Source organism: Ambystoma mexicanum, chromosome 4q (assembly GCF_040938575.1).
Source record: "Ambystoma mexicanum isolate Mex_15411 chromosome 4q, UKY_AmexF1_1, whole genome shotgun sequence".
Taxonomy (NCBI): Eukaryota; Metazoa; Chordata; class Amphibia; order Caudata; family Ambystomatidae; genus Ambystoma; species Ambystoma mexicanum.
The window spans coordinates 448,572,960-448,589,510 of record NC_090928.1 but is presented as its reverse complement, the minus strand read 5'-3'; the positions used below and the strand labels follow the sequence as shown (position 1 = coordinate 448,589,510).

At 43.9% G+C, this 16,551-nt stretch overlaps 1 protein-coding gene across 3 annotated transcripts in view; it reads right to left on the bottom strand.

Moving 5' to 3' along the window:
- Positions 1-16,551, bottom strand: part of PUS10 (pseudouridine synthase 10) — a 1,772,971-nt gene that overhangs the window by 1,643,029 nt on the left and 113,391 nt on the right. For all 3 annotated transcript variants that reach the window (XM_069608030.1, XM_069608029.1, XM_069608031.1), the window contains 2 exons: positions 13,265-13,401; positions 12,541-12,807 (listed from right to left, as the gene is read on the bottom strand). In XM_069608030.1, coding sequence (XP_069464131.1) covers positions 12,541-12,807; positions 13,265-13,390 — 393 coding nt within the window. In that variant the 5' untranslated portion in view covers positions 13,391-13,401. The remainder of the gene's footprint in view (positions 1-12,540; positions 12,808-13,264; positions 13,402-16,551) is intronic.

Genomic DNA, 16,551 nt, shown 5'->3' with positions numbered 1-16,551 from the left:
ACCAGGAGGTTACCAAACAAGAGAAACTGCTGGTTGGAAGGTGGGAAAATTGAGAGGGTGGAGAGTTTGTTTTAAACTTTTCCCCAAGCCTGGAAAAAGAGCAGTTTCAGCAGGTTCTTATGCAAAAGCTCATTTATTTGTTGCTCAAATTAAGAATTTTAAATCTGGTAAATTTTCTATTGTCCACCTCCTGAAATTTTACAAAGCAAAGTTAATCTGTCACTGATATATGAGTGAAATACATCACCGTTTACTGGATGAGGATTTTAAGAATCTTGAAGGTTTTATATGAAATAGAGTTTTAACATTGCCAAAGTCAAAACCCAATGTGATCAGATTTGAGGTGGGTTTATTATCGAAAAAAGCACACATTGTATGGAAAAAGTTGGATTTTGTCATAGATCTATAAATCTGCTGAAAAATTCTCCATTTGCAAATCTTATTGGGAAGGATTCTTAACTGAATAATATTCACTGGACTAAAACAGCAAAGTTAAATATGTGGGGTTAAATACTGGTTCAGTGTACGAAAACCCTGGAGCTTTTAAACGACAACTGTGGCTTACAGACTTACATTTGACTCTTTAAGCGAGTACAAGCATTATAGTTTTTTGAAGACCGGCCATAAACTGCTGGGTAATTGTGCTTTATATCTTACCCGTTTCCTGTCCTGGAAATTTGGAAGCAGCCTAAAAAGGTTTAGCCTTAATATTCTTCCAACTAGGGCCAACTGTTTTAAATGGCTAAAAAACAATTGTGACACTGAAATGTGTAGATATTGCTTGGAGTTAGAGTCACTTTTACATTTGTGTCTTAACTGTGAGGCCTTGAATGACCAACGCCAATGATGTTTTGGGAAACATATAGAAACCGCTAGAACGAGCCTGGGGCTAGCCTTATTGAATCAGATGTTCTACCTGAGCAAAGCATGTTATCAATTTTTAATTGGTTCAGCACATCAAATGAAATGAGATATGGATTATAACATTTTAGATTGCATTCATTATGGGAAACGCATGTTTTTGAGACAAGTGTGGATTTTATTGAATTGAAAGGTCTATGAAATGGTACTGTCTTTTCTCTTTTTAAATGTCTGTCTAAGGTTTTATTGTTGTAAAACTGAATGCACAATAAATACATTTAAAAAAGAATTAGTCTGAAGCCAGAAATCTTTGCCACACAACTGTTTTGATGATGTGTTGTAATGTTCTGGTTGCTTGTCATCGCATAGTATTTACACTCTTGTTGAGGCAAATTATTTTTACTCTTACAATTTAAATTTGTTAAAACAGCGTGTAAAATACTTCCCCACCCTAACATCTTATCTGGGGTACGGATTAGTATTCAATGTTTAGCTTAAACATCCATTCAACCTTAACTTGGAGTAAATGTGATAAAAGGTTATATAAACTGTAGTGGCAGCAGGGCCCTTGTTCAAGGGTGAGTGATTGTTACTACACCAATACCAGGGGTCACAGATACTTTCAAATCTTCAACACTGCACTTGAAACATTCAAATCAGACTCGCCGTCCAGTGTAAGCGCTGTTACAAAACAACAAGGAAATAGTTGCATTTGCAAATGAAATAGAAACTCAGCAAAACATGTCCCTGTAGTGGTAATCCAGATAGGTATTTAATTTGTTATGTAGCGCTTCATACAGGATTCCTCCAACTTCTAAGCACTGTGATTATTATTGATTCAGTTGATAGTCAGTTTACTGACTTCTGAAGGGTGACTCAGGAAAGCCAACATTTGCCCATGAGATTAGATGTAGATTTTAGCATGCACACTTGCCTCAACGCTATCCTATCACAACAATGACATTACATTAAGCACTACTAGTTCCAGTAAATGAAGGCTTTCATTAATCATCAATAGCAATTCTGCCATCAAACCTCAAAACACATAATACAAGTCATGTTTGCTTTACTGAGTAAGTGGCCAGGTCTGCCTTAAACAATAAAACATACACAGAAGAGATGAACTGTGCAGACCTTTGTAGAAGAAAAATTAAAGGCATACTGAGCGACTTATTGTACACAAATCATTTGTTGTTCCAAGGTTGACTTCCTTCCGATTACGGTTTACTAAATTCGAACTATATGGAATTTATCTGATTCCGTAAGCTGAGTTAGCCTATCGCTACCAATTAAATATTAGTTCTAGCTATGCAGAGTTTGCACTGCAGAGACAATTAACTGTTCTGTTCTATGTGGGTGGTGCTCCCACTGCTGTTATGCTATTGCTTTTCTATGTGAAGAGAGCTTGGATCCCTTATCCCCCTTGCTGGGCAAGCTCTTTGTGAGGGGAGTTTGGACTGCTAACGTATGCTGTTCCCATTCTATGAGAATGTAGCTTGAGTTACTGAGGACCTTCATTTACCTGATCAGTGTGGGGGTGCTTGCAGTGCTCCATCCCACACAGTTTTTTTCCCTGTGCAAGGGGAACCTCTACTCATGCGACTGACTTCACTGTGTTAATCTTGTACTGTTAAGACCCATGATCTTCCTGTTAAATGTGAGGAAAGTATGATCTACTGCGGTCCATGTCATACCTTTTCTATATTATTAGGAGAGGAGTGTGTACTCCTGAAGCCTAAGTTGCAACTCTTCTATAGACCCACTCCTTATCTGTTTTCTGTGTGGGTATCTTCTACGCTTGCTTAACTTGCACAGATCCAATCCACTTGTTGTACATGTTGACCGCTTGCATTGCTGTTGCCCTGATTCGAATTTTCTGTTTGTGTGAGGGAAGTGTGATCAGCACCGACTCAAGATGACCTGTTCTGTGTGAGCAAAGCATTAACAGGTTTATGCTGCAATTGTACCCATCTTTGTGTGCAGGGAAAGCTCACAGTATTAGTGCTCATCTGACCCATTCGTGAGAGGGTGTTTGTTTGATTTATGTTAATTTGAGAGAAACCTGATATTCCGTTATGATTTGGACCACTGATGCATAATGATTTCCATAAAGTGTTAACTTTTTGGATGAGTCAGCTGGATATCCACATACTTTTATTTTGTGGAGGACAAAACTCATTTTTGAAATTGCATTTACTCTCCAAGTTTAAAAATAGGGAGTCAAATCGTCCCACCTTCAAATCTTATCTGGAGCGCTGCAACAAAGACATATTTGGGATATTGCCTAATTAAGGGATGGCTGATGGATTATGCCCCCCTTTACCATAGACCCATGGCTATTTTCAAATTCTAGTTTATATAGTTTGTGCAGTGTCATCTCAAAACTGCCACCAATAAACTTGTTCTATGTTTCTCCTTCAAATTTATGAGTCTCTCTGGGGCTCCGTTCCACTCATTCTCATTCTTCACACTGGGGTTCTTTACTTTGTTCCCCACTCTGGGGCTCTGTTTCTTCTCGCTCCCTACCCTGGGACTGGTCTTTTTCCCTTTCCCTTACCCCACTCCGGGCTTCTCTGCTCTCTCCCCACTCCTCTGGGGTTTCTCTCTGTCTTATTGCCCACTCAGAGACTTCTCGGTTCTCTCTGCACTCTGGATTTTGTCTCTTTCTCCCCACTCACGGGTTCTTCCCCCACTCTTGGATTGATCCCTCTCTTCCTTCCCACTCTGGGACTTCTCTGTAACCCTCCCTGCTGCGAGGCTATTTTCTCTGTGTTTCACCTTCCACTATATCCCCACGTCTCTCGGTTTTACTCCCCCACTCTGGTGCTTCTCTATTCTTTCCCCACTCCAGGTTTGTCTATTTCTCACTCCCCGCTCCGGGGCTCTCGTGTTTCGCCACTCAGCGTCTCCTTGCCACCCACCTCCCATTCCGCTGGAGACACTGCGTACCTGCTTCTGATGAGCGGTGCTTCCTGGAACGGGTGTGTAGTCTGCCCAATCCGCCTCTCGCCACGTAGCTGCTTAAGTGACTTGTCAAATGGATTCTGTCAGCCGGCGCTGACTCTCCTCTCCCACTCACTTGGCATGGGGCTCTGTAGGCCATTTCTCCTCTGGGCTTTACCTCAGCCTTCTGAGGTACTCCACTCTCGTGGCCGCACCGGACGGTCCCTGTTACTCGTCTGCAGGGCATAGCTGCACTATTCTAGTCTATGCCACCGGCCGGACACTACATCAGACGTTCTCCTCTGTTACCAGCCACACCCTCTGGTGTGCAAGTCAGCGCAATTGGGCTTTGCAGAATCTTTCCCGATTGGCTCTTCAAATTACGCTACCCCAGAATGCTGGTCTTTTCCTCTCTCTACAGTCCTCCATAAGCACTGGGTAATGTTTTGGTCAAAAGCCGAATCAGCCATTGTAAAAAAGGTCATAAGGTTCTGTGACAGATCAGAAGAAGGACAAGGACTCTGATCTTCCACGTTTAGATATGTTTAATTAAAAGAATAGTGAGAACCCCTAACTTTCCCTAAACTATGGGTTTTCCCTACCTAACAAAAACTAACTAGGGTGCTCGTCAGTTGTCAGTGAGTCCAAAAGGAAGATCTGCCCTCTGTCCAAACTAACGTAATCTGTCCCTGCCACTATCACAACAACTAAGGCATAGGAGAATGACTCCCTTCTCCTGTGGCTGCTTCTCAGCAATTTCACTTTAGTAAAGTATACGCAGGTAGTTCTTGGTAACTACTTTTATAAAGTCGTATAGTTCAGATATTAGGCTCTTCAACTTTTCAACAGTGTCCTTTACACGGGGGTTCCCCCTCTCTGTTTTACTCTGCTTTCTTGTGATCTTTTTTGTTTCTGTTCTCCTCTTTCTTTAGGGCAATTCCGTTCTTTCCTTGTTCATTAAACCGGACAATTTTTCCCTACTAAAAGTCCAGTCTTTTACCTGACTTGGACAAGTAAGACTGTTCCATTAATGATTCTCACTCTTTTCCAACACTTGGTGATTACTTGGGACGAGTATGGGTTTTCCAGTAATGATTGTCACTCTCATGAGGTACTTTCCATACTTGATCCTTACTAGGACGAGTATGAATATTCCGCCCGTTATTTTCGGTTCCCTAGCAGGGTCTCTTGCTCTCCCAGTTACCTTTCTGCTTCAGTGATAGTTTCATCGGGATTATGGTCTACATGGGGCCTTCTCCAGTGGATGTCAAGTTGGCTTGTCATTTCCTCTTGGTTCGTCACGCTCAGCGGTGTCTTCAGGTAAGTGGTTTTGACGTTGTTTAGGGACTCAAGTCCACTGCGACTTCGGTCACGTCACCACTTCTCACTCGGTCACTCTTTGGACCTTCTGTCAGTCCTTGGCTTCTCCTGAGCATGAGATACACAGCCTTGCACGCTAGCTTCCTCTCTGCACCTTAAGCTGTGCATTGCCGCCTCCTTCACCTCCGCTCTCGAGGCAGATTTGGATTTCCTGGGCTTCTCTCACTCCCAGGTCCAATCCTCTGCAACTTATGACGTGGCTGTGGGATTTCTCTTGCAAAGCATCAAAGTCCATCTTCTCTGTCCTGCTCGCACTTGTTATTACTCGAGTGGTTTTCTTCATCTCAGTACTGAATAGCTATCCCTTTTCAGATTTTCTGCAGGGTTCTACATGAGAAGCTTGCTCTTCATGTTTTCTTCTGATAGGTGTTAGTAATGATGGGTTATAGGTTGGTTGGGTCAGGAGTTCCTTATCAGAACTGGAGTCCTTGTCCTCACAGTGGGGTTTCTCGTGCTGAGGTCCGGCTTGCCTCTACACCTAGAAAGGGTGTTGCGTGCTCACCCCCCTAGTCTCATAGAAAAAGGCTCCCCCAAGGGAAGTAGTGACTGAATCCCACGATTCGTCACAGTTCTCATACACATTAGCTTTTACATACCGCGTTAGTGCCTGGCGGGAGGGATGGTGACTTAAGTTTGTCTCTGGGGTTTTCCTGTCCCCTAATGGGGAGTCATCTCCAGAGAGAATCCACTTATCCTGTGCCGTAGGGGGTGTTAAGCGTAGTGGGCTTGCTACCTTGTACCAACCCTGTTCACATACAAAGACACACTAAAAGACTTGCTGATGCAGGAGGGAACGCTAGTGGCACCTTGGTTTAAATATATTACAGACTCTATAGCATTGGCCATGGGAATGTGTGGTTGAAACTAGATTAAATTACCACCAGGATTAAAGGAAGTGTAAAGGGAGTTTTTTAGCCAGGAATGAAGAGTATTATCGTTGCATAATTGAAAACGCTACATCCCTGTCTGGTTATTGATCACTTAAGATAAAATGGGGCTATGGGAGATACTGTGAAACCAAAGTTTATGCGCTCCCTGCATATAAAATGTAAGTTTGGAACTCTGCCTGTTGCCCATCATTGGGACGAATGGGATGAGCGGCAATTTGATAAATTTAAAGTATTGCAGTACACATGTAAAAAGTGATATGCACTGCAATCAAATAAGCTTCATTTAAAAAAAAGGTTTGCCATAAAAGCAGAACATAAATAAGACAAAATTGCAAAAAATAGATACATTTTAAAGCCCTACTATCAACATGAGATACGATAAAACAAATGCAATTTCATAGAATTATAGATTTTAGAAACATTTTCAAAAAATAAGAAAAAGGAACAAAGGAGACAGTCTTTTTACAATTAGGCTACATGTTCAGTACATCAACATCCATCTTCCCACTAATTTTGAGCGTGTATATAACAAAAAAAATAAAAATAATCAGCAGCCCAGCATGTTAGGCGGATCTACACATTGGGCCTCATCACGAGTTGGACGGCAACGCCGGCGCTATTAGCGCCGGCGTTATTACCCCTACTGCCAAAACCACTGCTATTAGCGCCATTATCACGAGTTTGGCGGAACGGTAAATCCCCATTCCCTAATGAGCCCATTCGGGAAAGCCCCATTCCCCATTGAGCTCAATGGGGAAATTTCACGCTCTTATCGCAGGCGGATTTTCCGCCGGCGGTAGGAGCGCTAAATTTCGGCAGATCAGCCGAAGCCGTGATTTGGCAGACCCTTAAATGCGGCGGTAATAGCGCTACCACCGCATTTAAGGGTTACCGCCAAACTCGTGATGAGGCCCATTGTTTAAAACATCAAGGCAGGATGCACTGCCCAAAGTGCTTTGTGTGTATTAATGGGAGAAGAGTCTTGTTACGTAGAATCTTGGGCAGAACAATATTAAATGCATGTTGTCTTCAATGACGTCTTGACCACAAGAGCTTTTCCATTTTCTTGTAAAGGCTTTAATGGAAGAATGTCAAACCATAATTTAGTAATTGTGTTGACTGAAATAACAGCAGTTTAGCAATAACTTCCCTTTTTGGTCCTATAAAGGATGGGTCAGAGAAACCAGGAGCCAGGATATACACTTCATGCTGATTTGTCCTTTGTACATGGACTACAGGAGAATATATTTAAAACGAAGATTTGTGGCTCATGATAAAGAGAACTGTTCAAGCAATACATTTTTGTGGAAGGACTGTGGATGAGGCAGCACAGAGTCTGGCTTCGGAGGACATTTTTAAAGGAAATGCCCTTAGGCTCATCTCATTTTATGTATTCTGGCATTGGATTTATTGATATGTTGATATTATTGCAGGTTTGTGCGCCCATAGATGAATTTTTATTGTGTTTTATATTTCATGATTGTGTGTGTACCTGATGGCGTTCGCTTGATTACAAGTAAATAAAATGAACGAATGAATGAAATGAAAAAGAAAGAGTACAAGAATGAGACAGAGCTAATTCATGTTAAAAGGTAAGTTCCTTTATACACTTGTTCCATCTTGGTGCACAATTAGTGAATGTCTGCAGCCATGTCCTCCATGGGGTCCCATCCGTGCCAAACCCACAGAAGAAGAAGCAATCCCAGTGTCAGACAATGAAGATGTAGAACCTGAACCTGCGAGGCATCGGATACTGCAGAGTCAGCCTAACCACCTGATCACCATTTATCAACCTATAATCACCTGGAATCTGCTCCCGAGTCCGCCAGAATATCACAATTGGAGGTCAGACCTGTGAGCAATCTATGTGAAGAAGTGCCAAGGGAGCAGAACAAAGTGTTAACAGGTTGGGTATCTGCTGCCGTACCTACCTGCAAAGACAGGTCAATACCTCCACTCCGCAATGGTGGGATCTAGTCACAATACACAGATAGGGTCTTTCTCACCCCCAAGTCCACTTGTCTGGGAGAATCCCCATTGTACAATGCCTAGGTTCACATTACCCTCAGGAATTAAGGCATTTGAAGTTAGGCTACTGGCAGTGTGGCTCCCTGAATCTCATGAGAGAGGATCTAGGGAGAACCCGGGCCTATTCCCTTTTTTTCACAGCTCACTCGCCAAATGGGCGTGTGGTCCACGCAGCTCCACTGACTGTGCAGAAGCGTTGCTGGAAGGAGACTTGGGGCAGAGGGACCTCATCTTAGGCACTGAGGAAGTCCTGTATTGGCTCTGTCGTGTTCTTTTCATCACACTCCTAGCAATGCACTAGGAGCACAGAGTGTTATGTAGGATGACTTGTTTTTCTTCTTCCATCAGCTGGGAGGATAGCTCAGGGGCAACGCGTTTGCCTTGGAAGCAAGACAACACAGACCAACACTGGTTTGAACCCCGGTCCCACGCACATAGACTGGTCTCCAGTATTCAGTGTGTTAATTATTAACAGGGCGTTAATTAATCAGTGCCTGAGTAGTGCACTGAGAACAGGGGTTAAGCCAGCTGTTCGATTTATTGCCGCCTAATGAGCAAGAGACTAGTGACCGATGTGACCATTCACATGGTGTTGTCACTTCTACTCAAAGGGGAGCCCTTGTTCATGAGATTAGGGAGGTGCTGCCGCTACCCAATAGTCCCCCATAGGGGTGGTTTAATGGAGGAGCACTTCAAGGGGAGGGACTCCCCATCAGGGGACAAGGACGATTGCCTGGGGTGCAACCCATTGAATATTTTTACTCCCCAACATTCCCTAGCCTTCCCTACTGTCCAGAGCCATTTTGTTGAAAGCAAACCTATGTACTGCTGCAAAACAGGGGATTAAGCTAAAACCAAATCTACTCGGATGCAGACGAGCACAGGAGACATGATGGTCATTGACTGTGCTAGTACTGGTACCATGTGGCCCGAGGAGGCATGCAAGTCAACAAGAACTAAGGACTTTTACAATACGCCAGGATGGGACTAGCAACATTGTTTAAGAACAGAGGACGGACTAACCAAGCTGCCAAACCCAGCCTGGAGAGGCAACAGGCATGGAAACCAGTGAGAGTTTCAAACATTGTGGGCTGACCAGAGTCGGAGAAGAGTGCAGGATGCCAGCGAGGCAAGGAAAACGTTTTCTGCGTGTCCAGTTGACACAGACCCGAACACGAAAAATAAGGCGACCATCAGACCGGAGCGCAGAGCTGCTGTGGTGCTGTTGAAACCAATGAGAGAAGATCGGTGCGGCGAAGAGACGAACCCCAGTCCCAGGAAGACCCAGTGGCGTGCTGAAATCCCTTAGAAGATAACAGGAGGTGCGAGAGACCCAGGAGGGACACAGGGATGGAAGCTAGACAGGTCGGGAACCCTAACAGTGGCACACCAAGCATCTGAGGAGAACTTCCTCATCGCAGAGGCGGCAATAAGCCCACTGACCACCGGAGATGGGTCGGAGACCCCAACCAGTGCAACCCACGCATTTGAGAAGAGCTTCCTCATCGCAGTGGCAGTAATAAGCCCACTGACCACCAGAGAAGGGTCTGGGATCCCAACAAAAGAGAACTGAGCAAGCAAGGAGAACTTACTGTCGCAGTGGCAGTAATAAGTCCACTGATCACCAGAGAAGGATCTGGGACCCCAACAAAAGAGAACTGAGCAAGCAAGGAGAACGTACCCATCGCAGTGGCGCACTGAGCCCTGTGATCAGCCAAAAAGGATTTGCGACTTTGCTAACAACAATACAAGGTGGCAAAGAGTAAACAAAGCTGAGGGTTGTGAGAAAGAACTTTTGAGACACCAGGGGAAGGGAGTCATTCCTGCTGGCCTTGTTGTGAACTGTGCCAAGCAATACCAGGAGAATAGAGTTATTCTGCTGGTCCCAAACTAGGAGCTGTTCTACAGAAGCCAGGGAAAGGGAATCATTCCCCCCTGTTTTTATTGGAAACTGTATCGATCTACAGCAGGAGAACAAACCATTCTCCTGGATTTGGAAAGACTGTGAAACCAACAAGCCATGGGAAGGGAGTCATTCCTCCTGGCATATTACTGTTGGGGGAAAACATTCTTTTGAACATTATCCAAGCATCAGGAGAAGGGAGACATTCTCCTGGTGAAGGAACATTCCGATAGGTTATCCTTTCGTTATAATGTGAGGGATAGAAGTAGGTTATGACACAGGACTGTGGTGTTTTGATTTGACAGACATTCCGACGGCCCCTTTAGCATTCGTTTTGAGGCGGGGAAACCCCGCTTAGAAATGGGTATAGTGGGGGATTTCTCATATACAAATAAAATTATATAACCAAAACCATGCCAGCTTGGTGTCAGCTTCCTTCTTCGACACCCTTAATGCCACCGAAGAGGAAGGCAATCCAGGGCCAATTACAGGCCATCAATGAGCACTTCAAACGGTTGACAGGATTTAGGCAGCTCTCCCACAGATTGGTGCCAAATTTATTTCATCCTCTTGTGCGGCATGCAGCAAAGGTTGTGTGACTTTGGGTTACCCTCAATTATAGCCAACAAGTGTCCAGGTGTCCACTGGGTTGGTACAGTCCATGTTCAGTCATTTATTGTAATGTGCAATTAGCGGAATGCCCAAGAGACACAACGGAGCTCCATTCATATTACTTTCACCTGACAACTTTCAAAGAAAATTACAAAAGTAAAACCGTGCATTTTTACAAATGCATATGTATATATAACAGTAAGCACTCTGACAATGTTTTAATTTTCATAACAAACTCACAATTAAGATGAGACCTCAGAACTGGGGAAGGCTAGGTGGGTAAAGTAGGCAAAGTGCCTTTTGTGAGTGGACAGAAGAGTGGGAATGAGGTGGAGGGATATTGAGGGAATAATGGAGGCGAATGTATGAATGCCCAAACAAAGGATAAGGAGCGAGTGACAAGAAGGGGGCTTTGAACGTGAAAGAACATACTATGAGCAAGCTCAGTGGAAGGCACAGGGATGGTGTTAGTAGTCAAGTAGGTCTGCAAACAGCAACAATGCTGTTTAACTGGTCCATTAGAGCAGGATACTATTAAGGTGGCTCTTCCCTTTAGTTCATTTAAAGGGACAACAGGAGTGGCATTTTGTTTATGCATCATTCTCAGGTACAAGGAAACAATTGTCATAACACATGAAAGTGTAAACTGTCTGGGTCTAGTAGGAACAAACTAGAGGCTGCTTCTTAAACTCAACAGCAGAACACTGCTAACAAATATAAGCAGACAACATCTGGATAAAATGACTTGGGAGCACCAAGAGGTCGATAGATAAGGAGAATAGAAAGAGTGGTTGGTGTGAGGAGCTGGGCAACAATGCATTCCAAGGAGGGTGGGGGGAAGTAAGAGGGAGAAAAAGGGCAGACGGGCAGGCCTTGTTAATCAAGGGGCTGACTCATCTGCCTGTTTTGTCAGTCGATGACAACGGGAGAAAGTAGTGGACTCAGTGTGAAGGGCGGCAGGTGTGCTTTGAGTAAAATCAATATAAATATAGAAACACAAAACGCAAAACACAATAAAACACCAGAAAAAGAAGAGGAAACACTACACCAACTACTGGTTTAAGAAATATAACAGCAGAGCAGTGACAACAATATAGGAACTAAAGGACAAACAAAAAGGTAAGTGTCCGCACCACAAGGAACTGAAGCACAGGGAGGAAACACAAGGTTTGGAGTAGAAATGCCAAAGCAAAGAGGGTGGACAATATAGGTCTATGGAACAGGAACTGGACTTCTAGAGGCTCTGGATCTAAAGACACAGATGGGGGGAAAGGAATTTAGCAAAGAATGGTGAATGAGGCAATTGTATATAAGTGCAGCTGTGGGCCCTGTGTAGAAAGTTGTGGCCCAACAGTTCGGGCTGCAAAGCCCCTTTTTGGAATGTGCAGGCCAAGCCTGTAGTTTTTCCACGTGTGTAATGGCATGGCAGCATGAAAAACAATGGCCTGGAGGGGTGCCCAGACCAATGCTAGTGGCTATGGTCAATTCAAAACCTTCCAGCCCTCAACCTTCAGTTTTGCAAGAACTTTATCATGTCATGTAATTATAGTCATTTTAACGGAGAAGTGAGTAGTAAGGTGATAATGCCCCGTCAGCGCAATTAAAAGGCCCAATTGTTTCCACTTGTAATTGTTTAAATATTCATAACCTCATGAAGAACAGAGAATTCTCTATGCTGTGTTGGTGACTAGGCAGGTGACCATTTTCTTTTATTACAACATGCTCAAGACCTTGGTTAGTCACATTTCATGCAAAGTCCCCAAAATCACATCAAGTCTAAACATTAAAACAGGGAGCTATTGGATTACAATCATTACCGGGTGTTCACTAAGTGAGACATATAAAAAGACACCCTTGGTAAATATTTAAAAAAAATATTACTGAGTTCAATGTTTGAGATTATTTTGAAAGCAGAAATCTTACCCTTTTCACAAAATCAGCATCGCTGAACTCTTGAAGGATTCCCAAACACACGTTACAGGTTCGTGAATGGTCGTTTGGAGGAGAAACATTCCCATCTAATTGCAAGAGATTTGCGGCATTGCCGCCCCTCTGGTCACATGACCCTTCCTCTGTGTCCTCGCATCGGATTTTTTTGTTCGGTGGGCCATCTGCCTCTGTATCATTTTCCAGGCGCAATTCCTCATCTATATCCAGTGCCAGAAACTCACGAAGTTCACAGATCAAATCCTGCAGTAAAAAGAGAGTTTGCTTACCATAATTTAAACGCTAAAAAATTTCTACTGTGTTATCCGTTCTCCAAACAATGCATATCTGTTGTCATTTTGGGAGAAGTTCAGGCAATAGCATACATTGCTTTTAAAAAATACAATGAGAAGATGGAGTTTTGCAATATTAACAAAAAGTCTAATATATTTAAAAAACAGTATTCTAGTTTTGTCCATCTTCTTTATTATCATATCCACATAGAACATAGATATGTCTATCTTTGTTATTTACGAATGGGCATTATCTGAAAAACTAGCTACTGTGTTGCTACATTGAAATGATTCACGCTTTGGGACTGGCTGAAATCTACATGTGGCAATTGGCCAAGAAAAAGACCCGAAAAAGGCAACCGTGCTTGTTATTGAAGGCCACTAAAGACAGGAGGGGTTATTTTTAAGTAAGAAATACATGTTTAAACCTTATATGGTAGTCCGTAAGGTGACTGCAATGTGACACCACAAAATCGAAGGATGCATCGGGCGCAGGTGCCAGAGGTCAGCAACATCTGAGCTACTACTTTATCCTTTTCCTTCAGGGCAAGCATGTTGTTTCAGTCTAAAGACAAGAGAAAAAATAAAGGCCATTGGTCATAGAGAACACCACAAATGTCTAGCAATTCAATCCTCACAAGCAGAATTCTTATTTCCATAGTTCCAGCCTCTTTTACACGACTTAGAAAGCATTATCCTTGAAACCTACTAATGTCCCCACATAATGAGAAAATAGGGTTCCAGCGCTGATATTTTCAATCGTTTCTTTAAGACGCATTAAACTTGATGCAGGAAAACAAACAATGATGTCATCACAATGCGACTATGTATATTTTCTCTGGAAGCAGCACAGATTTCAGCACAGATTTCAGCACAAAAAGCGGGTATTTTCTGCACAGAACCTAGTGCTTACCACTCAATGATCCCATAGGGACAACATTTATTTCCATGCATTTGTGTACAAAAATGGGAGTTGGGATACCAGCATAATATCCCCTTCCCAGAAATGTGGTCCCTTCCCCAGCACAGAAACCTCAGGGCTTTCATATAGTTTAACACAATGATCGTCAAAGAGAAGTCAGTAAGACACATGAAAACTGTTGCATTAACAATGAAGTGCCCAACAGTGCATCCCGGGGACATGGCTTGGCAGGTGCTGTGACGAATCAACTTCCGGGGCACCCGTGGTCCAGGGACGAATATCGGTTTCTAAACCTTCAATCAGCCGCGCACCTCTAGTAGACCAAAAGCGATCCAAAAAGATTGTAAAAACAAGAAAATTATAAACCTCCTTTTCCTATTTGGTAACGTGGACGAACAGCAGGCTGAACTCTGCAAGGCCGTGGATCGTTGGTTAGTTGCAACACAGTGAAAATAATTACCCAATGATAAAAGGGACTGTCCAGTCAAGGTTGTATAAACATATCCACTTTATTATTATCACAACAGACAGTTCTAGCAAACTATAAATTACAACCCACCCTGTAAAGGAATGCAGAGGACAGTTACATGAAGGAATAGGGATGCACTCTAGTTACTGACAGAAGGGTAGTCGGTAAAGTAATTAATCGCAATAGCTCAAGGATACTTGGTTTCAGCAGAAGGGGAGCAATGGGTCGTAAAATGTCACCAGGGGCCTTTGGAGAAGGAGCAGGTGGACAGAAACACAATGTACCTTGTGATTGTAGAGATTCTTGGTGCTCGACAGCGTAGAGTCGGTTTCAGGGTGCTTTGCAGCTTCTGCAGCAGAGTTCAAGACAGGAGACAGCTGCTGGTATCAGGCGGCAGGCAGTTTGGCAAGCGAGAGTGGACGGACGACTGCAGGCTGGCCTACACGGCGGCTCGGCATCAGGAATCGTTGTCTCAGTGCTGGTTGGCGGGCCTGAAGCACTGGTCGAGGCGTCTCGGGCGACGTTAGCAACTGCAGCGTGACAACTGTCAGCGGTGCAGTAGGTTGCAGTTCGAGGAGCTTGACTGGCTCGAAAATGTCCTTTAAGGTGGACTCTGGTTGATGCTTGTCGATGTACTCCTCCTAGCTTCTTCACTGGGCTTGTGTTGTCCTTTAAGGCGGATGGCCCAAAGCTGAGGAGAGTGTTGCAGGCAACGTTCTTGTCCTTGATTTGGTTCAGAGACTCTCTGGCACTTCCTACATAGGAAGCTTGCTTCAGAACCTAGCAGGGCACACTGTGGGCTGGCTGGGCACTGGTTCTGGAGCTGCTGGACGGTCCTCTGGATTCAGAATCTCCCTCTGTTCCCTGGGAGATGTTTAGGGGAGGGGTCTTGCTTCCCTCTTTGGAAATCCTGGCCTTCCTTCAACGGCGGAAGCTGTAAGGAAGACTGTACCTTCATTCAGGGTCCAAATGAGTTCTTCTCGTTACTCTTTGCAAAGTCTTCAGATGATCTGCCCAAAAGAGGTGTTCAGCCCTCTTTTAACGCCAAATGGGCCACAGTGATTGGTGTAGGCTAATCCTACTTTAATGAACCAATCATGGGTCTCCACAATAATCTCCTGTGTGCATGAGGTCATACCCAGAGTGCTTTGCAACCGAAAAGGTAAAAGGGGTGAAAACATGTAATACTAAGTCCCACCCATCTTCCGGACTGTTGTGGATCAAAGGGTCTCTCTGGTTAATGGAGTTCTCTGTGGTTCCTGATCAAAGCGGCAGGTCTCCCTTGAAGCTGTGGCGAGAACAGATTTTGTCTCCATCAAATCATATACCCCTACCCTCTGAATGGGGTCCACCTGCGGGGCTTGCTTTCTGTAAACACATGTACCAGACATGACAGTTCACTGTCATTGATACTTTAGGGGGGAGCTGGCCTCAGGTTGACACAGTGCATATGAAAGGGGTGTTAGGGTTCCCTGTCGCCTTTGTTTTTAGCCTCTGCAGCCAGGCCCCATGTGGGCCTGTTTGAAGTATACTCTATTAGTATGTTAATTATGTTAATTGCCACCACCATCTGCAGAGGGTAAACAAACGGACAGGGCGAATCCATGGAGCCTTTGATTGTTAATTAGGCTGGCCATGGCAGGAGGAAGGTTTTGCCCCCCCCCACCACTTCTGAGTTGCATTGTGTACTCCACATGTCAGATCCCAACTAAATATGACAGGGAGAATTGCGCCTGTAGGCTGTGTGAGAAACTCATGGTGGCACAAGTAAGACACACACAAATGATCACAGTTCAAGGGTGGTTATTGAACAATGAAAAAAAGGTGTGTGGGTTGGAAAAATGCCTAATCTAAACCTATATCTATGATGGGGACAGATGTCGACCATTAAATGAAAAACAAGGCGGTCCTAGAGGCGTTGTGTCAAAATAAAAGGGGCCTATACTAAGAAACCTATTGCCAAACCTTAAAACTGTTACAGAAAAGGGTGTGGGATAGTTCTCAAGAAAAGAAAGAAGTGTTCTCAAATAATAAGTCGGGATGCAGTGGTTTGGGTCTTCCTTCCCCACAATTTAGTAAGTGGTAAAATGGGAGCTGGTGGAGCACAGTGCAATCTCGAGCTTCTCTAGCACGAGACGACAGTTCCAATGGCAGACAGTCTCTGGCTTCACTAGCATGAGACGACATTTCTCAGATCCGTCGATGGCCAAGTCTCATTTCCTTAGAAAGTCTCTTGCCTACAGGGCCGGATGTTTTCAGATAACCAACAAAACAAAAGTTCCTTTAACAAATGAAAGTTTGTTTCCAATATTTGTTGGGTGATG